Source organism: Notamacropus eugenii, chromosome 2 (assembly GCF_028372415.1).
Source record: "Notamacropus eugenii isolate mMacEug1 chromosome 2, mMacEug1.pri_v2, whole genome shotgun sequence".
Lineage (NCBI taxonomy): Eukaryota > Metazoa > Chordata > Mammalia > Diprotodontia > Macropodidae > Notamacropus > Notamacropus eugenii.
This window is the reverse complement of record NC_092873.1, coordinates 30,347,074-30,369,165: the sequence shown is the minus strand read 5'-3', so window position 1 is coordinate 30,369,165 and position 22,092 is coordinate 30,347,074. Positions and strand designations below refer to the sequence as shown.

Sequence of the window (22,092 nt, the reverse complement as noted above, 5' to 3'; positions counted from 1 at the left end):
ACAATGTGCAACCTGTGCTTCACTAACAGCGAAATATCAGGTGAGAAAACTCCCCTTTAGTGGTGGAAGTTGGCATGCTCTCTGCCTCATTTAGTCTTACAGAGTGTCCCAGAGCACAAAGGCGTGAAGCAACTCGCCGAGGATCACCTAGCCAGGCTGTGTCAGAGATGATACTTCAATCTATGTCTCTGTGACTTTGAGGAGACCTCTCTATCCACCAATCCAAAATACTCACAGTAACCATCCGTTCACTGACATTATTTTCTGTAAGGACCTCCCATTTGCTCTATGTTTAGTCGCAATAATCTTGTCACATTCCAGCTACTTTAGTCACATGACAAGATTGCTTTTAATTCACTCATTTAACTTGCTACAGATTAATCTTTTCACTTTCAGTACCCACAATCAATTCAGCATGAAAATCGCAGTTTACCGAGCTTAAGCGTTTCCTTTGAAAAGATGAGAAGACTACTTCTATACATAGAGGGCACAAAAGTGCAACTAGAGGACTATGACGTAAGAAAGTGATCGAAGCAGCAGAGGAGGGAATCCACATTTTCTTTCTTTGGCTTTCAACTTTCTCTGACACTTCCTTCAATCATGGCATTCCTGCAAGTTATTCTTCCCCAATTTCCTTCCTCCTTTATACTCTCCCAGTGCTAGAGGTATTTCCATAAAGTCCTCTGGCAATTTTATCTTGCAATAAGCCTAAGACTCTACGGAAGCTGTTGACTCCCAGTTTATCAATGGCATCTTGACTGCGAAAGCTGACAGTCTTTTTCTCTGTCTTCCTCTTCCTGCAACTTACACAGCAACATAGCCTTGCGAAGGAGGTTGACCCACGCATTGGCAGAACAAGCTCATTGCTTGGCAGGCTCCAGAGGAACCTATGGGAGAGAAGAGCTAATGGACCCTGGTGTGCCTCTGAAACCTGGTCACTAGACCAGCGCCATGCCAGGGAACTGAGTCGCTTCCATCTGAATTTTCTTATTAAGGTACTGAAGATCATCTGGCAAGGTAGGTTAAGGTTCCAGGCCTTGTGGTCCTTACTTGGAACTAAACTGCCAAGTATTCAACCTCTCCAACTCCATTTGGGATGGTGATGTTGAACCTCAAATTGGCGCTACCAGAAAAGCCATTTTACGAGGTACTCCCGAAGGGAAGTATTCACATGGGGCTTAGAAGAATCCATAAAGGGACACTCTCAAATGCTCTCTTAAGAATTGTGGAATTGACTGTGTGTCCTGGGATACACTGACACCCGAGCATTCATCGTCGCCTGCCCTCATCACAGAAGGTTTTGTGCTCTGTGAACAAAGCACAATGGAGACAGCTGCAAGGAACAGCGGGATGCTCATATTGGGAGTACCGAACTCAACTATGCACACTGCGTAATCGTGCATGTTTGTGGTGCACAATCCAAAGGAACCGTTGGTGTGATCCTCCACAGTCGGACACGTGGAATCTTGACTCTGGCGTAGTTAGACCACTTTGGTCCTCTTTGGGAGCAAAGGACACGCACGCTGGCAGCCTTGGCAGACTGAAGAGAGAGACACTCAATTTCTGGTGACAACTGGATCCCATCTTGAATTTCCAGGAGAGAGGGATAGCTTCTGCAGCTACAGCTGAGCCATATTTGTTCGTATGTGCATATTCTGTGTGGATATCATTCCAAACATGGCCATAGGCAGATGACTTTCCTCCGGCAGAAATGAATAAAGCAGACTCTACGGAACTCAGAACATAGGCAGAGGGCAATGAGGGCTCAATCTCTCTCACTTTCCACAACATCCACAGCAGCATCCACAACAATGAAATCATGGTTCCTTGGGCTCAATGAACATAGAATTCGTTTCGTTTCTGCCCGCAGTTTCATCTCTATTTCTCTTTCTCAGGAGTTCCTAAAGAACAAGGACCCTTGTGTCTCCTTTCGTAAACTTGGGAAGCATTGCATATTCATGCGTGTAGTCATGTGTGCTCTGTAATATTAACTCACATTCTTTATAACAAGTATCCGTTCCAAAGCAACCAACAAATCGGTAGGATGAGACATAACTGTCAGGAAAACTAGGAAAATGCAGGAAATAGTCCCGGAGCTTACACCACGCACAGTTTCTGAAGGAAGAGAGAGTTCAAGAGATGACCTGAAGGGATACAAAGAGGGAACACTGGGCAGCAAGTTGTGCAGACTTATCTTGTGCAGAGGTATCTGTTTGGTTTGAAGATGAGTGTGAAGATGAGCAGGATTAAGTAAGGCTGCTTAGGGTTGGACTGTCAAAGTCCTGAGTAGTCAAGAGGTCTTCCCGTCTGAAACATTTACAAGCACGTGACTTACTCTGAGGAATAACAGGGAATTTCTTTTTGAACTTTCTATGTCATCCTGTGGTCACCTCCTGAAAACATCCTTGGACTACGTAACTCGATGCCAACATGCAGGAAAGCAAGCCACAAGCTGCTTAGAATGACGCGAAGCGACACCATCCACTCCTCGTGCGGAAATGAATATGGGGAAGGGAAACTTGTATCTGGATGAAAAAAATAAAGAAAATTCGAATTCGAGAGGGAGACCCTCCTCATCTCCACCGTCAAATTGATGAAAGCCAAGGGATCGCTGGTTCCTTTCTCTTCTTGCTTCTAATGAAGCCATGTACTACTGTGGTCGTTTAGGACTTCCTGATGGCTGCTCTTTGCTCATGATTTTTTGGCCTCACGCAATGAAATCTTTCTAATCGTTCAAGGGTCTAAAAATTCAGAGGTTTTAGTAAGGAGACTTGTACGATTTGGGGAAAGAAGAAGGTCATTGCACATTTTCTTCCGCTTGCGTTTCCTTTCGTAGACATTGGGAATCAGTAGGCAAAGGCTTCAGCAGCCAGGAGATCAGAGAGAGAGACGAATGAAGTTTGAGAGGCAGTGTGGAGGGGCATCTGACTCCGAAACGAGCAAGGCTTGATGGGGAGTCTCAGCCGTGCTTTAGGTATTGCTGGGGTGACTCTTCACAAATCACTTCTGCTTTCGGTGGTCTTGTCAGTTCTCTGAAACCTTCCTTTCACAGAAAGTACTAACCTGCCCTGGTCAAGGGAAGGAATTGCTCGCAGTGGCTTACAAGTCTAATCTCTGGCACTAAAAGGAACTGTGGCATATGGACTTGCACCATAGCATGTCATCTGCAGAACAAGCTCGTTTGAATGAAAGGGATCTTATTGGGTTTTCTCAATGTAACCACCAGGATAGAAACGTATTTACAAGAGAACGTCATTTCTCAACTGAACTCATTACAGGACACATGAATTCTGAACTAAATTCACAGACAAAGAATCAGGTCTGAGGAAGTGCCAGGATTATTTTTCCTTCGGAAATGACAAAAAACAATCTGATGATCTCAGAAGAGAGAGGGAACAAAACCTAACTCTTAAAATGGAAACCACTAAGAAGGACCATCTCAAAAGAAGTAGGAAAAACGTCTTCTTCCTTGATGTCATATTGCAAGGCGAAGTCAAAAACATGCGATCTGAATCACTAAGTAACTCTCTCAGCTATTCGGATTAGGCCAAGAAACACGACAGCAAGTGATGCAGAGAATACACCAGCACTTCATGTGGAATTCACTGTAAAAGTGTCAGTTGCCTCAGACGTAGACAAGAATATGGTTGCATGCAGTGAAATGCACAAGAATGAAAAGACTGACAGAACTTCTCTAGATGAGGAGGAGAGAAGTGCATATGCCCCAGGTCAACAACTTGTATTGGAACACAATCAACTGAAACATTGAAATCTGAATAGGACACGATGATCATCATTTCTGCAGTTTGTAAGGACAGCCTGACAAAGATATTCCCTGGTAGGACAAATGGACTCCATTCTATCTAATTTCATAGCACCAATTACTGCGATTCTGTACTTAGAGTTTCTATTCCTTAGTGTTGGATACGAGTTGTCATGATTAAAGTTCAAAATATCTGTACCACGCTAAACCTACCCCAATCAACCCTCTCTCACTCAACACAAAGTCCAGGGCAAGTCATGTGGTCATTTCTCTGATGCCATGGGGGTCTTTGGAAAGGAAGGTAAAACACAACCCCATTCTACGATAAATAAGGAAAACTCTTGGGTTAAGGAATTGAGACTATGCAGGGAGACACAGGGATCATGTCAAACAAACCTGGAAGCTATTGCTGGCAACTTACCTTTTTCTTGGGTGCCCTATACAGCAGGTGGGCACTCGTCCGTCCCTGGGGAAGCCTTACGGTTGAATACACAAATAAGAATGCTCTGTGTGTGTGTGTGTGTGTGTGTGTGTGTGTCTGTGTGTCTGTGTCTGTGTCTGTGTCTGTGTCTGTGTCTGTGTCTATGTGGGTATCTGCACGTGTGGGAAGAATGTGGGTTTTCCTCATCCAAACCTCATTGCGGCTTGGACCTCACGTCTAATTTGGATCTGGGAGTTCCACACTGTGACTGTCTTGACTGAGACAGCGTGCTTGCCCGCCGTTTCCCTAACACGCTTAACCAACGGTGATTAGGGAATGTTGTAGGAAGCAGTCCTTCCATGGCCAGCAATTTGCTTTGAAAACATTGCACTACAATAACGTTAGGGGATTAAGCACTCTCTTGGGTCTCCCTGTAACAACAGATCAACAGTGAAGCAATGCAAGCCCCCATCTCTATGCAAGTATTTATCAGTCTTGCACTCAACACACTAGATGTTTTCATTATCTAGGAAAAGGCAAATTGATTAACATGAAGCTTTGGGGAAGAGAACCGTCAAAATCCAAAACTGGAGAACATCTCTCTCAGATGGATATTTGAGGTGAATATTCATTGCTAGAAGCCGAATTCTTTAGCTTGTTAAATACTTTAGAAGGCAAGGAAGAAATCACGGTTATCCCGGAGAAGACTTCTTTATGACAGTGGTCAGTGCTTGTGGAATATGTCCCGCTGATTAAGGGTGAAAACAAAATCCCTGTCCCAAAAGACCTGCTGGATTGTAGGCTGCATGAGACTAGCAATAAGCATGAATTTTGCCATCGCATGATTTGTCATTGATTCTTTCTTATCTATTGCAATAAAGACTGCAATGTGACGACTTGAGAAAAGCAGCGACCCATGCAAAATTCATCATGCCAACTGCAGAGGCTTCTCCATGAGCTTCTTTACCTTCTGTTTGTGGAGGGAGCTGTCGTTCACCGTGCCTCTGAGGGACGGGTTTGGCTTGTGGAATCGCAGCCGCGTATGCGTTCTCAGGGCCACTTCCAGCTCCAGCTCCTTCTTCACGTTGGGCAGGACTCGTCCTAGCGCGTGTCGATCGTGACAGGCTTTTGCTCACTGGCAGTGACTGGACAGGATGAGTCAACTTCACGGTCACATCTTTAGGACGTCTGTAACTGTCGTTTTCCCGAGAACTGATGGTCTATTCGTCTGAAAAGGAAATAGTGGAGCTAAATTGTATATCACTTTTATCCACCTGACATATGATTGAAATGTCTCATGACATGTGACGCCAATGACTACCCAACTTTATGACTTGATCTTGTTAATGTACACATCATCTATTTTATCTCTTGTGTCACGTGTGCAAAAATAATCCCACCAACGGTTTCTTTCTTGGTTTCAGCCAATCGTCTCATTCTCGGATATCCAGCTCTTACTTCCTCATGAAGATTTATCTCCATGAGGAGTCCCAAAGAATTACTTAGGAAGATGCTGCAGGAAAGACTTTGCTCTCGAGATACCCTTCTAAAAATACCATGCACATTTGACTTCTCCATTTCTTTAGTGTTAGGAAATAGGTTCTTCACCAACAATGTGCAACCTGTGCTTCACTAACAGCGAAATATCAGGTGAGAAAACTCCCCTTTAGTGGTGGAAGTTGGCATGCTCTCTGCCTCATTTAGTCTTACAGAGTGTCCCAGAGCACAAAGGCGTGAAGCAACTCGACGAGGATCACCTAGCCAGGCTGTGTCAGAGATGATACTTCAATCTATGTCTCTGTGACTTTGAGGAGACCTCTCTATCCACCAATCCAAAATACTCACAGTAACCATCAGTTCACTGACATTATTTTCTGTAAGGACCTCCCATTTGCTCTATGTTTAGTCGCAATAATCTTGTCACATTCCAGCTACTTTAGTCACATGACAAGATTGCTTTTAATTCACTCATTTAACTTGCTACAGATTAATCTTTTCACTTTCAGTACCCACAATCAATTCAGCATGAAAATCGCGGTTTACCGAGCTTAAGCGTTTCCTTTGAAAAGATGAGAAGACTACTTCTATACATAGAGGGCACAAAAGTGCAACTAGAGGACTATGACGTAAGAAAGTGATCGAAGCAGCAGAGGAGGGAATCCACATTTTCTTTCTTTGGCTTTCAACTTTCTCTGACACTTCCTTCAATCATGGCATTCCTGCAAGTTATTCTTCCCCAATTTCCTTCCTCCTTTTTACTCTCTCAGTGCTAGAGGTATTTCCATAAAGTCCTCTGGCAATTTTATCTTGCAATAAGCCTAAGACTCTACGGAAGCTGTTGACTCCCAGATTATCAATGGCATCTTGACTGCGAAAGCTGACAGTCTTTTTCTCTGTCTTCCTCTTCCTGCAACTTACACAGCAACATAGCCTTGCGAAGGAGGTTGACCCACGCATTGGCAGAACAAGCTCATTGCTTGGCAGGCTCCAGAGGAACCTATGGGAGAGAAGAGCTAATGGACCCTGGTGTGCCTCTGAAACCTGGTCACTAGACCAGCGCCATGCCAGGGAACTGAGTCGCTTCCATCTGAATTTTCTTATTAAGGTACTGAAGATCATCTGGCAAGGTAGGTTAAGGTTCCAGGCCTTGTGGTCCTTACTTGGAACTAAACTGCCAAGTATTCAACCTCTCCAACTCCATTTGGGATGGTGATGTTGAATCTCAAATTGGCGCTACCAGAAAAGCCATTTTACGAGGTACTCCCGAAGGGAAGTATTCACATGGGGCTTAGAAGAATCCATAAAGGGACACTCTCAAATGCTCTCTTAAGAATTGTGGAATTGACTGTGTGTCCTGGGATACACTGACACCCGAGCATTCATCGTCGCCTGCCCTCATCACAGAAGGTTTTGTGCTCTGTGAACAAAGCACAATGGAGACAGCTGCAAGGAACAGCGGGATGCTCATATTGGGAGTACCGAACTCAACTATGCACACTGCGTAATCGTGCACGTTTCTGGTGGACAATCCAAAGGAACCGTTGGTGTGATCCTCCACAGTCGGACACGTGGAATCTTGACTCTGGCGTAGTTAGGCCACTTTGGTCCTCTTTGGGAGCAAAGGACACGCACGCTGGCAGCCTTGGCAGACTGAAGAGAGAGACACTCAATTTCTGGTGACAACTGGATCCCATCTTGAATTTCCAGGAGAGAGGGATAGCTTCTGCAGCTACAGCTGAGCCATATTTGTTCGTATGTGCATATTCTGTGTGGATATCATTCCAAACATGGCCATAGGCAGATGACTTTCCCCCGGCAGAAATGAATAAAGCAGACTCTACGGAACTCAGAACATAGGCAGAGGGCAATGAGGGCTCAATCTCTCTCACTTTCCACAACATCCACAGCAGCATCCACAACAATGAAATCATGGTTCCTTGGGCTCAATGAACATAGAATTCGTTTCGTTTCTGCCCGCAGTTTCATCTCTATTTCTCTTTCTCAGGAGTTCCTAAAGAACAAGGACCCTTGTGTCTCCTTTCGTAAACTTGGGAAGCATTGCATATTCATGCGTGTAGTCATGTGTGCTCTGTAATATTAACTCACATTCTTTATAACAAGTATCCATTCCAAAGCAACCAACAAATCGGTAGGATGAGACATAACTGTCAGGAAAACTAGGAAAATGCAGGAAATAGTCCCGGAGCTTACACCACGCACAGTTTCTGAAGGAAGAGAGAGTTCAAGAGATGACCTGAAGGGATACAAAGAGGGAACACTGGGCAGCAAGTTGTGCAGACTTATCTTGTGCAGAGGTATCTGTTTGGTTTGAAGATGAGTGTGAAGATGAGCAGGATTAAGTAAGGCTGCTTAGGGTTGGACTGTCAAAGTCCTGAGTAGTCAAGAGGTCTTCCCGTCTGAAACATTTACAAGCACGTGACTTACTCTGAGGAATAACAGGGAATTTCTTTTTGAACTTTCTATGTCATCCTGTGGTCACCTCCTGAAAACATCCTTGGACTACGTAACTCGATGCCAACATGCAGGAAAGCAAGCCACAAGCTGCTTAGAATGACGCGAAGCGACACCATCCACTCCTCGTGCGGAAATGAATATGGGGAAGGGAAACTTGTATCTGGATGAAAAAAATAAAGAAAATTCGAATTCGAGAGGGAGACCCTCCTCATCTCCACCGTCAAATTGATGAAAGCCAAGGGATCGCTGGTTCCTTTCTCTTCTTGCTTCTAATGAAGCCATGTACTACTGTGGTCGTTTAGGACTTCCTGATGGCTGCTCTTTGCTCATGATTTTTTGGCCTCACGCAATGAAATCTTTCTAATCGTTCAAGGGTCTAAAAATTCAGAGGTTTTAGTAAGGAGACTTGTACGATTTGGGGAAAGAAGAAGGTCATTGCACATTTTCTTCCGCTTGCGTTTCCTTTCGTAGACATTGGGAATCAGTAGGCAAAGGCTTCAGCAGCCAGGAGATCAGAGAGAGAGAGACGAATGAAGTTTGAGAGGCAGTGTGGAGGGGCATCTGACTCCGAAACGAGCAAGGCTTGATGGGGAGTCTCAGCCGTGCTTTAGGTATTGCTGGGGTGACTCTTCACAAATCACTTCTGCTTTCGGTGGTCTTGTCAGTTCTCTGAAACCTTCCTTTCACAGAAAGTACTAACCTGCCCTGGTCAAGGGAAGGAATTGCTCGCAGTGGCTTACAAGTCTAATCTCTGGCACTAAAAGGAACTGTGGCATATGGACTTGCACCATAGCATGTCATCTGCAGAACAAGCTCGTTTGAATGAAAGGGATCTTATTGGGTTTTCTCAATGTAACCACCAGGATAGAAACTTATTTGCAAGAGAACGTCATTTCTCAACTGAACTCATTACAGGACACATGAATTCTGAACTAAATTCACAGACAAAGAATCAGGTCTGAGGAAGTGCCAGGATTATTTTTCCTTCGGAAATGACAAAAAACAATCTGATGATCTCAGAAGAGAGAGGGAACAAAACCTAACTCTTAAAATGGAAACCACTAAGAAGGACCATCTCAAAAGTAGTAGGAAAAAAGTCTTCTTCCTTGATGTCATATTGCAAGGCGAAGTCAAAAACATGCGATCTGAATCACTAAGTAACTGTCTCAGCTATTCGGATTAGGCCAAGAAACACGACAGCAAGTGATGCAGAGAATACACCAGCACTTCATGTGGAATTCACTGTAAAAGTGTCAGTTGCCTCAGACGTAGACAAGAATATGGTTGCATGCAGTGAAATGCACAAGAATGAAAAGACTGACAGAACTTCTCTAGATGAGGAGGAGAGAAGTGCATATGCCCCAGGTCAACAACTTGTATTGGAACACAATCAACTGAAACATTGAAACCTGAATAGGACACGATGATCATCATTTCTGCAGTTTGTAAGGACAGCCTGACAAAGATATTCCCTGGTAGGACAAATGGACTCCATTCTATCTAATTTCATAGCAGCAATTACTGCGATTCTGTACTTAGAGTTTCTATTCCTTAGTGTTGGATACGAGTTGTCATGATTAAAGTTCAAAATATCTGTACCACGCTAAACCTACCCCAATCAACCCTCTCTCACTCAACACAAAGTCCAGGGCAAGTCATGTGGTCATTTCTCTGATGCCATGGGGGTCTTTGGAAAGGAAGGTAAAACACAACCCCATTCTACGATAAATAAGGAAAACTCTTGGGTTAAGGAATTGAGACTATGCAGGGAGACACAGGGATCATGTCAAACAAACCTGGAAGCTATTGCTGGCAACTTACCTTTTTCTTGGGTGCCCTATACAGCAGGTGGGCACTCGTCCGTCCCTGGGGAAGCCTTACGGTTGAATACACAAATAAGAATGCTCTGTGTGTGTGTGTGTGTGTGTGTGTGTGTGTGTCTGTGTGTCTGTGTCTGTGTCTGTGTCTGTGTCTGTGTCTGTGTCTATGTGGGTATCTGCACGTGTGGGAAGAATGTGGGTTTTCCTCATCCAAACCTCATTGCGGCTTGGACCTCACGTCTAATTTGGATCTGGGAGTTCCACACTGTGACTGTCTTGACTGAGACAGCGTGCTTGCCCGCCGTTTCCCTAACACGCTTAACCAACGGTGATTAGGGAATGTTGTAGGAAGCAGTCCTTCCATGGCCAGCAATTTGCTTTGAAAACATTGCACTACAATAACGTTAGGGGATTAAGCACTCTCTTGGGTCTCCCTGTAACAACAGATCAACAGTGAAGCAATGCAAGCCCCCATCTCTATGCAAGTATTTATCAGTCTTGCACTCAACCCACTAGATGTTTTCATTATCTAGGAAAAGGCAAATTGATTAACATGAAGCTTTGGGGAAGAGAACCGTCAAAATCCAAAACTGGAGAACATCTCTCTCAGATGGATATTTGAGGTGAATATTCATTGCTAGAAGCCGAATTCTTTAGCTTGTTAAATACTTTAGAAGGCAAGGAAGAAATCACGGTTATCCCGGAGAAGACTTCTTTATGACAGTGGTCAGTGCTTGTGGAATATGTCCCGCTGATTAAGGGTGAAAACAAAATCCCTGTCCCAAAAGACCTGCTGGATTGTAGGCTGCATGAGACTAGCAATAAGCATGAATTTTGCCATCGCATGATTTGTCATTGATTCTTTCTTATCTATTGCAATAAAGACTGCAATGTGACGACTTGAGAAAAGCAGCGACCCATGCAAAATTCATCATGCCAACTGCAGAGGCTTCTCCATGAGCTTCTTTACCTTCTGTTTGTGGAGGGAGCTGTCGTTCACCGTGCCTCTGAGGGACGGGTTTGGCTTGTGGAATCGCAGCCGCGTATGCATTCTCAGGGCCACTTCCAGCTCCAGCTCCTTCTTCACGTTGGGCAGGACTCGTCCTAGCGCGTGTCGATCGTGACAGGCTTTTGCTCACTGGCAGTGACTGGACGGGATGAATCAACTTCACGGTCACATCTTTAGGACGTCTGTAACTGTCGTTTTCCCGAGAACTGATGGTCGATTCGTCTGAAAAGGAAATAGTGGAGCTAAATTGTATATCACTTTTATCCGCCTGACATATGATTGAAATGTCTCATGACATGTGACTCCAATGACTACCCAACTTTATGACTTGATCTTGTTAATGTACACATCATCTATTTTATCTCTTGTGTCACGTGTGCAAAAATAATCCCACCAACGGTTTCTTTCTTGGTTTCAGCCAATCGTCTCATTCTCGGATATCCAGCTCTTACTTCCTCATGAAGATTTATCTCCATGAGGAGTCCCAAAGAATTACTTAGGAAGATGCTGCAGGAAAGACTTTGCTCTCGAGATACCCTTCTAAAAATACCATGCACATTTGACTTCTCCATTTCTTTAGTGTTAGGAAATAGGTTCTTCACCAACAATGTGCAACCTGTGCTTCACTAACAGCGAAATATCAGGTGAGAAAACTCCCCTTTAGTGGTGGAAGTTGGCATGCTCTCTGCCTCATTTAGTCTTACAGAGTGTCCCAGAGCACAAAGGCGTGAAGCAACTCGCCGAGGATCACCTAGCCAGGCTGTGTCAGAGATGATACTTCAATCTATGTCTCTGTGACTTTAAGGAGACCTCTCTATCCACCAATCCAAAATACTCACAGTTACCATCCGTTCACTGACATTATTTTCTGTAAGGACCTCCCATTTGCTCTATGTTTAGTCGCAATAATCTTGTCACATTCCAGCTACTTTAGTCACATGACAAGATTGCTTTTAATTCACTCATTTAACTTGCTACAGATTAATCTTTTCACTTTCAGTACCCACAATCAATTCAGCATGAAAATCGCAGTTTACCGAGCTTAAGCGTTTCCTTTGAAAAGATGAGAAGACTACTTCTATACATAGAGGGCACAAAAGTGCAACTAGAGGACTATGACGTAAGAAAGTGATCGAAGCAGCAGAGGAGGGAATCCACATTTTCTTTCTTTGGCTTTCAACTTTCTCTGACACTTCCTTCAATCATGGCATTCCTGCAAGTTATTCTTCCCCAATTTCCTTCCTCCTTTTTACTCTCTCAGTGCTAGAGGTATTTCCATAAAGTCCTCTGGCAATTTTATCTTGCAATAAGCCTAAGACTCTACGGAAGCTGTTGACTCCCAGATTATCAATGGCATCTTGACTGCGAAAGCTGACAGTCTTTTTCTCTGTCTTCCTCTTCCTGCAACTTACACAGCAACATAGCCTTGCGAAGGAGGTTGACCCACGCATTGGCAGAACAAGCTCATTGCTTGGCAGGCTCCAGAGGAACCTATGGGAGAGAAGAGCTAATGGACCCTGGTGTGCCTCTGAAACCTGGTCACTAGACCAGCGCCATGCCAGGGAACTGAGTCGCTTCCATCTGAATTTTCTTATTAAGGTACTGAAGATCATCTGGCAAGGTAGGTTAAGGTTCCAGGCCTTGTGGTCCTTACTTGGAACTAAACTGCCAAGTATTCAACCTCTCCAACTCCATTTGGGATGGTGATGTTGAATCTCAAATTGGCGCTACCAGAAAAGCCATTTTACGAGGTACTCCCGAAGGGAAGTATTCACATGGGGCTTAGAAGAATCCATAAAGGGACACTCTCAAATGCTCTCTTAAGAATTGTGGAATTGACTGTGTGTCCTGGGATACACTGACACCCGAGCATTCATCGTCGCCTGCCCTCATCACAGAAGGTTTTGTGCTCTGTGAACAAAGCACAATGGAGACAGCTGCAAGGAACAGCGGGATGCTCATATTGGGAGTACCGAACTCAACTATGCACACTGCGTAATCGTGCACGTTTCTGGTGGACAATCCAAAGGAACCGTTGGTGTGATCCTCCACAGTCGGACACGTGGAATCTTGACTCTGGCGTAGTTAGGCCACTTTGGTCCTCTTTGGGAGCAAAGGACACGCACGCTGGCAGCCTTGGCAGACTGAAGAGAGAGACACTCAATTTCTGGTGACAACTGGATCCCATCTTGAATTTCCAGGAGAGAGGGATAGCTTCTGCAGCTACAGCTGAGCCATATTTGTTCGTATGTGCATATTCTGTGTGGATATCATTCCAAACATGGCCATAGGCAGATGACTTTCCCCCGGCAGAAATGAATAAAGCAGACTCTACGGAACTCAGAACATAGGCAGAGGGCAATGAGGGCTCAATCTCTCTCACTTTCCACAACATCCACAGCAGCATCCACAACAATGAAATCATGGTTCCTTGGGCTCAATGAACATAGAATTCGTTTCGTTTCTGCCCGCAGTTTCATCTCTATTTCTCTTTCTCAGGAGTTCCTAAAGAACAAGGACCCTTGTGTCTCCTTTCGTAAACTTGGGAAGCATTGCATATTCATGCGTGTAGTCATGTGTGCTCTGTAATATTAACTCACATTCTTTATAACAAGTATCCATTCCAAAGCAACCAACAAATCGGTAGGATGAGACATAACTGTCAGGAAAACTAGGAAAATGCAGGAAATAGTCCCGGAGCTTACACCACGCACAGTTTCTGAAGGAAGAGAGAGTTCAAGAGATGACCTGAAGGGATACAAAGAGGGAACACTGGGCAGCAAGTTGTGCAGACTTATCTTGTGCAGAGGTATCTGTTTGGTTTGAAGATGAGTGTGAAGATGAGCAGGATTAAGTAAGGCTGCTTAGGGTTGGACTGTCAAAGTCCTGAGTAGTCAAGAGGTCTTCCCGTCTGAAACATTTACAAGCACGTGACTTACTCTGAGGAATAACAGGGAATTTCTTTTTGAACTTTCTATGTCATCCTGTGGTCACCTCCTGAAAACATCCTTGGACTACGTAACTCGATGCCAACATGCAGGAAAGCAAGCCACAAGCTGCTTAGAATGACGCGAAGCGACACCATCCACTCCTCTTGCGGAAATGAATATGGGGAAGGGAAACTTGTATCTGGATGAAAAAAATAAAGAAAATTCGAATTCGAGAGGGAGACCCTCCTCATCTCCACCGTCAAATTGATGAAAGCCAAGGGATCGCTGGTTCCTTTCTCTTCTTGCTTCTAATGAAGCCATGTACTACTGTGGTCGTTTAGGACTTCCTGATGGCTGCTCTTTGCTCATGATTTTTTGGCCTCACGCAATGAAATCTTTCTAATCGTTCAAGGGTCTAAAAATTCAGAGGTTTTAGTAAGGAGACTTGTACGATTTGGGGAAAGAAGAAGGTCATTGCACATTTTCTTCCGCTTGCGTTTCCTTTCGTAGACATTGGGAATCAGTAGGCAAAGGCTTCAGCAGCCAGGAGATCAGAGAGAGAGAGACGAATGAAGTTTGAGAGGCAGTGTGGAGGGGCATCTGACTCCGAAACGAGCAAGGCTTGATGGGGAGTCTCAGCCGTGCTTTAGGTATTGCTGGGGTGACTCTTCACAAATCACTTCTGCTTTCGGTGGTCTTGTCAGTTCTCTGAAACCTTCCTTTCACAGAAAGTACTAACCTGCCCTGGTCAAGGGAAGGAATTGCTCGCAGTGGCTTACAAGTCTAATCTCTGGCACTAAAAGGAACTGTGGCATATGGACTTGCACCATAGCATGTCATCTGCAGAACAAGCTCGTTTGAATGAAAGGGATCTTATTGGGTTTTCTCAATGTAACCACCAGGATAGAAACGTATTTACAAGAGAACATCATTTCTCAACTGAACTCATTACAGGACACATGAATTCTGAACTAAATTCACAGACAAAGAATCAGGTCTGAGGAAGTGCCAGGATTATTTTTCCTTTGGAAATGACAAAATCAATCTGATGATCTCAAAATTGAGAGGGAACAAAACCTAACTCTTAAAATGGAAACCACTAAGAAGGACCATCTCAAAAGAAGTAGGAAAAAACTCCTCTTCCTTGATGCCATACTGCAAGGCGAAGTCAAAAAAATGCGATCTGAATCACTAAGTAACTCTCTCAGCTATTCGGATTAGGCCAAGAAACACGACAGCAAGTGATGCAGAGAATACACCAGCACTTCATGTGGAATTCACTGTGTTAGTGTCAGTTGCCTCAGACGTAGACAAGAATATGGTTGCATGCAGTGAAATGCACAAGAATGAAAAGACTGACAGATCTTCCCTAGATGAGGAGCAGATAAATGCATATTCCCCAGGTCAACAACTTGTATTGGAACACAATCAAATGAAACATTGAAACCTGAATAGGACACGATGATCATCATTTCTGCAGTTTATAAGGACAGCATGACAAAGATATTCCCTGGTAGGACAAATGGTCTCCATTCTATCTAATTTCATAGTAGCAGTTACTGCGATTCTGTACTTAGAGTTTCTATTCCTGAGTTTTGGATACGAGTTGTCATGATTAAAGTTCAAAATATCTGTACCACGCTAAGCCTACCCCAATCAGCCCTCTCTCACTCAACACAAAGTCCAGGGCAAGTCATGTGGTCATTTCTCTGATGCCATGGGGGTCTTTGGCAAGGAAGGAAAAGCACAACCCCATTATACGATAAATACGGACAACTCTTGGGTTAAGGAATTGAGACTATGCAGGGAGACACAGGGATCATGTCAAACAAACCTGGAAGCTATTGCTGGCAACTTACCTTTTTCTTGGGTGCCTTATACAGCAGGTGGGCACTCGTCCGTGCCTGGGGAAGCTTTACGGTTGAATACACAAACAACAATGCTCTGTGTGTGTGTGTGTGAGTGTGTGTGTGTGTGTGTGTCTGTGTGTCTGTCTGTGTCTGTCTGTGTCTGTGTCTGTGTGGCTATCTGCACGTGTGGGAAGAATGTGGGCTTTCCTCATCCAAACCTCATTGCGGCTTGGACCTCACGTCTAATTTGGATCTGGGAGTTCCACACTGTGACTGTCTTGACTGACACAGCGTGCTTGCCCGCCGTTTCCCTAACACGCTTAACCAACGGTGATTAGGGAATGTTGTAGGAAGCAGTCCTTCCATGGCCAGCAACTCGCTTTGAAAACATTGCACTACAATAACGTTAGGGGATTAATCACTCTTTTGGGTCTCCCTGCAACAACAGATCAACAGTGAAGCAATGCAATCCCCCATCTCTATGCAAGTATTTATCAGTCTTGCACTCAACACACTAGATGTTTTCATTATCTAGGAAAAGGCAAATTGATTAACATGAAGCTTTGGGGAAGAGAACCGTCAAAATCCAAAACTGGAGAACAACTCTCTCAGATGGATATTTGAGGTGAATATTCATTGCTAGAAGCCGAATTCTTTAGCTTGTTAAATACTTTAGAAGGCAAGGAAGAAATCACGGTAATCCCGGAGAAGACTTCTTTATGACAGTGGTCAGTGCTTGCGGAATATGTCCCGCTGATTAAGGGTGAAAACAAAATACCTGTCCCAAAAGACCTGCTGGATTGTAGGCTGCATGAGACTAGCAATAAGCATGAATTTTGCCATCGCATGATTTGTCATTGATTCTTTCTTATCTATTGCAATAAAGACTGCAATGTGACAACTTGAGAAAAGTTGCGACCCACGCAAAATTCCTCATGTCAACTGCAGTGGCTTCTCCATGAGCTTCTTTACCTTCTGTTTGTGGAGGGAGCTGTCGTTCACCGTGCCTCTGAAGGACGGGTTTGGCTTGTGGAATCGCAGCCGCGTATGCGTTCTCAGGGCCACTTCCAGCTCCAGCTCCTTCTTCACGTTGGGCAGGACTCGTCCTAGCGCGTGTCGATCGTGACAGGCTTTTGCTCACTGGCAGTGACTGGACGGGATGAATCAACTTCACGGTCACATCTTTAGGACGTCTGTAACTGTCGTTTTCCCGAGAACTGATGGTCGATTCGTCTGAAAAGGAAATAGTGGAGCTAAATTGTATATCACTTTTATCCACCTGACATATGATTGAAATGTCTCATGACATGTGACTCCAATGACTACCCAACTTTATGACTTGATCTTGTTAATGTACACATCATCTATTTTATCTCTTGTGTCACGTGTGCAAAAATAATCCCACCAACGGTTTCTTTCTTGGTTTCAGCCAATCATCTCATTCTCGGATATCCAGCTCTTACTTCTTCATGAAGATTTATCTCCATGAGGAGTCCCAAAGAATTACTTAGGAAGATGCTGCAGGAAAGACTTTGCTCTCGAGATACCCTTCTAAAAATACCATGCACATTTGACTTCTCCAATTCTTTAGTGTTAGGAAATAGTTTCTTCCCCAACAATGTGCAACCTGTGCTTCACCAACAGCGAAATATCAGGTGAGAAAACTCCCCTTTAGTGGTGGAAGTTGGCACGCTCTCTGCCTCATATAGTGCTACAGAGTGTCCCAGAGCACAAAGGCGTGAAGCAACTCGCCGAGGATCGCCTAGCCAGGCTATGTCAGAGATGATACTTCAATCTATGTCTCTGTGACTTTGAGGAGAGCTCTCTATCCACCATGTTTAAACACTTTCTCACAGAAAATACTCACAGTTGCCATCCGTTCACTGACATTATTTTCTGTAACGACCTCCCATTTCCTCTATGATTAGTCACAATAATATTGTCACATTTAAACTACTTTAGTCACGTGGTAAGATTTCTTTTTATTCACTAATCTAACTTGCTACAGATTAATCTTTTCACTTTCAACACCCACAATCAATTCAGCATGAAAATCACATTTTATTGAACGTAAGCGTTTCCTTTGAATAGGTGAGAAGACTACTTCTATACATAGAGTACACAAAAGTGCAACTAGAGGACTATGAGGTAAGAAAGTGATCGAAGCAGCAGAGGAGGGAATCCACATTTACTTTCTTTGGCTTTCAACTTTCTCTGACACTTCCTTCAATCATGACATTCCTTCGAGTTATTATTCCCCAATTTCCTTCCTCCTACATACTCTCTCTACAAAATCTCTTTTCTAAAGTTACAAGTGTCTGAACATTCACAGGTTGTAGTAAGGAGATATGTAAGTTGTTTTTTTTTTTTTTTTTAAGATGGAACGTATTACACAATTTCTTCATTTTGCATTTTGTTTGATAGACACAGGGAATCAATAAGCAAAGGTTTAAGAGCCAGGGCATCAGAGAGAGACGAATAAAGTTTGAGAGGCAGTATGCATAGACATCTGACTCTGGAATGAGAAAGGACTGAGCTGGAGTTTCACCCGTGATTTTGATATTGCCTCTGTGACTTTTAACATACCACTTCCCCTTTCCGTTTTCCAGTCAGTTCTCTGAAACATTAGTTTCACACAAAGTTCTAAAAGTGCCCTAGTCAAGAGAGTTAACTGATCCCAATGGAATTGCAAGTCTAATCTCCAGCACTAAAAAGAATAGTTTGACATTGACTTGTATCATAGGGAAGACATCTGTTTAATGAACTCATTAAACTAAAATTGATCTTATTGTGTTGCCTGAAACTAACCGTCAGAACAGAAAAGTGATTTACAAGAGGATGGGAATTCTAAATTTAACTCATTAGTGAACAGATGAACTTCTGAACTAAATTCAGAGACAAAGAATCATGACTCAGGCAGTGAGAGGACGATTTAAAAAAAAAGAGACAAAATCAATCTGATTCACTCAAAAGAGAGAGACAGAACAAAACCCAGCTCTTAATATGTGAAATCACTGGCAAGGACTGTCTCAAAAGAAGCAGGAAAAAAGTCCTCTTCCTTAATACCATATTCCAAAGGCAAGTCAAAGGAAATGAGATCTCTATCATTAAGTAACTCTTTCAGCTACTCTGATTCGACCAAGAATCACGACTGCAAGGTGTGCAGATAATAAGCCAGCAGTTAATGGGAAATTCACTGTAACACTTTCAGGTACCTCAGAGGTAGACAGAGTATGATGGCATGGAGTAAAATTCACAAGAATAAAAAGATTAACAGAATTTTCAAAGATTAGGAAGAGATAACTATAAATGTTCCAGGTCAAACAAATCTACTGAACCAAAATGAACATAAATCTTTAAACCTGAATATGACACAATCACCTTCATTTATGAAGATTCTAATGACAGCATTACCAACATAGTCCTTGGTATGATAATTTTATTCCATTCTATCTAATTTCATAGAAGCAATTATTGTAATTCTGTACTTAGAGTTCTTATTCCTTGGTATTTGATATGAGTTCTCATGATGAAGGTTCAAAACATCTCCACCACACTTGTACCACATTATACAATAAATAATATAAATGCTTAGGCTAAAATTGCAACTATGCACTGCGGATGTGCAGTGAGATACAGAGATCATGTAAGGTAAACTTGGAGGCTATGGCTGGCAATACATCTTCTTTGTTTGATACCCTATAAAGCAGGTGGACACTCGTCAGTGAGTGGGATTTCCTTAGGGCTGAATGCATAAACTAGAGCGCTGTATGTAAATGTGTGGGAAGAATGTGTGTTTGCCTCATCCTAGCCCCACTGAGGCTTGAATCTCACCTCTAATTTTGATAGGGGAGTCCACAAGCTGTGGTTGCCTTGACTGACATGTCGAGATGTAGGGGTAGTTGCTCCCCGCTTCTCCCCAGACCCTGCGAGAAGGGTGATTAGGGAATGTTGACGGATGCAGTACTCCCATTGTCAGAAACACCCTTTCTAAAGATCAGACGAGAATAAAGCAAGAGGATTAAGCCCTCTGAGGTGTCTTCTGGCCCACTACATGAACAGTGAATCTATGACAGCAGCCATGCCGTGCGCTAGTATTAATCTGTCTTGTAATCAACTAACTCGTTCATTTCATATCTCGGAAAAGGCAAATTGATTAAATTTCAGCTTTGGGGAAGACAGCTCTAAAGAATCCAAAACCACGCATAGATGGGCATTTTGTGTGGATATAAATTCATATAAGCCGAATTGTTTAGCTAGTTAAATATTTGAAAAGGGAAGTAACAAATCGCAGCTGTCCCAGAGAAGATTAATTTATCACATTGGTCTATGCTACTGCCTTTCAGTGCTTGTGAAACACGTTACATTGATTCAAGGCAAATATAAAAATACTTGGTGAAAGACATCTGCTTGATTCTAGGCTCCAGGAGAGGAGAAACGCGAAGTGAATTTTGTCATCACATGACTTTATCATTTATATTTTCGTATCTCTTGTAATAAAGATTGGGATGTAACAATTTGAGAAAGCAATCGGCCCATGGGAAATTCATAATGTTAACTGTGCAGGCCTCTTCATTAGTTTCTTTACCTTCTATTTTTAGAGGGAGCTGTGGCTCACCCTGTTTCTGAGTGACTGGTTTTGCTCCTGGAATCACAATCTTGTACACATTCTCAGGGCCACTTTCAGCTCCAGCTGCTTTATCTTCTTGTACAGGAGACACTCTAAACTCATTGGATCCTGAGTGTTCTTTCATCACTGGCAGTGAGTGGCACGGATGATTGACATTACAAGTCCTATCCTTAGAGTATTTGTAGCTCTCCTTTTTCCGATGACTAATGGCAGATGCATCTGAAAAGGAAATGGTGGAGTTAAATAGTACATCCGTTTTATCCACCTGATGCATTATTTAAAGTTACCCCAGGATGTCATTCAAATTACTACCTAGCTTTATGATTTTATTTTCTTAATTCATGTGTCATGTATTTTATCTCTTTTGTAACGTGTGGAAAAATACTCCCAATAACGGTTTCTTTTTTGGAGCCTATCCTCCCTTTCTCAATTACCAGTTCTTACTCCCTCATCAAGATTTATCTCCATGTGTAGTCTCAAAAAATTTCTTAATACGATGCTTCAGGAAAAGCTTGTCTTTTCAGATAACCTTTTAAAAATAACATGCTTTTGACTTTTGACTTTTCAAACTGCTTAGGCTTTGGAAATCGACTCTGAACCTAAGATTTTTTATCCTGTCATTAATTTATAGAGAATGCTCCTGTAAGGAAACTTCCCTCTAATAATGGAGGCTGGTTCCATCTCTGCAACTTATAGTCTTAGACAGTTTCCTTAGGCACTTAGAAGTTAAGAGACGTGCCCAGGGTTACCGAATCAGTGTGTGTCAGTGATGAGACTCGAAACCATGTCTCTTTGCCTTTGAGGCCAGCTCTCTATCCACAGTGCTAAAATTTTTTTCTGGAGAACATGCTTACAATTAGGATCCTTTCAATTACTATAGTTTAAAAAATGTACGAAGTATAGTCGCATCATTTTTTGTAATGTGAACGGCTTTAATTTGACTAGAAGATACGCTTTTTCATGAATATGCTAACTTCTTGAAGATTAAGCTTTTAGCTTTCAATATGCATTACAAATTTAGCATGAAAATGCCAGTTTACAGAGATTAATTGTTCCCTTTTCAGATATGATATGGCTATTTTATACTAGATTCAAAGAGTGCAAATAAAGGACAACGATGTCTGAAAGGGATAAACACCAGTATATGTAATCAATATTTAATTTTCTGGGTCTTTAAATTTTCTTCCATCCTTCCCTTAGTCATGGCATCCAATATCTCCTCTCCTTTTCACTATCTCGTTTCTCAACTTTTTTATATTCACTCCTTAAAACCTTTTATCGCGTTTTGGTCTAACACTAATGAAAGTGCTTACTCCCAGATTATCAATGGTTTCCTAACTACTAAGTCTTACAACCTTCTTCTCAGTCTTCCTCTTTCTTGACCTTACATAACCTCAGGAAGTGCTAAAATCCCATGCCTCAGGGATAATCTTCCTCCATAGTATTTCTTTGCCACTCTCCTAATTTCATTGGGATGTGATCAGAACAGCTTATAACAGACTTTCTTCACGTATTGACCAGGAGCCTAGACTGACTGACCGCAGGATTATTCTCATTATACTTTACCTGAATTTCAGCAAAACATTTGGCAAATTCTCTCATGTCTTCTTTGTGGACAAAATGGCAAACGCAAGTTAAAGCACGAGACACAAGTAGTATGGCTAGATAAATTTTCATCTCCCTTTCTTGCAATT

General features: G+C 42.9%; 2 protein-coding genes across 2 annotated transcripts in view; both read right to left on the bottom strand.

Annotated features, from left to right (window-relative positions):
- Positions 1–5,404, bottom strand: part of LOC140522575 (uncharacterized) — a gene marked incomplete at its 5' end in the record, with an annotated part of 59,856 nt that extends 54,452 nt beyond the window's left edge. The window contains one exon of the mRNA XM_072637964.1: positions 5,152–5,404. Within this exon, the coding sequence (XP_072494065.1) occupies positions 5,152–5,404 (253 nt within the window). The remainder of the gene's footprint in view (positions 1–5,151) is intronic.
- The window catches only part of LOC140524845 (uncharacterized), a 52,734-nt gene continuing 35,963 nt past the window's right edge, over positions 5,322–22,092 (bottom strand). The window contains exons 8-11 of the mRNA XM_072639682.1: positions 20,357–20,617; positions 16,741–17,001; positions 10,950–11,210; positions 5,322–5,412 (exon numbers count right to left, since the gene is read on the bottom strand). Coding sequence (XP_072495783.1) covers positions 5,405–5,412; positions 10,950–11,210; positions 16,741–17,001; positions 20,357–20,617 — 791 coding nt within the window. The 3' untranslated portion in view covers positions 5,322–5,404. The remainder of the gene's footprint in view (positions 5,413–10,949; positions 11,211–16,740; positions 17,002–20,356; positions 20,618–22,092) is intronic.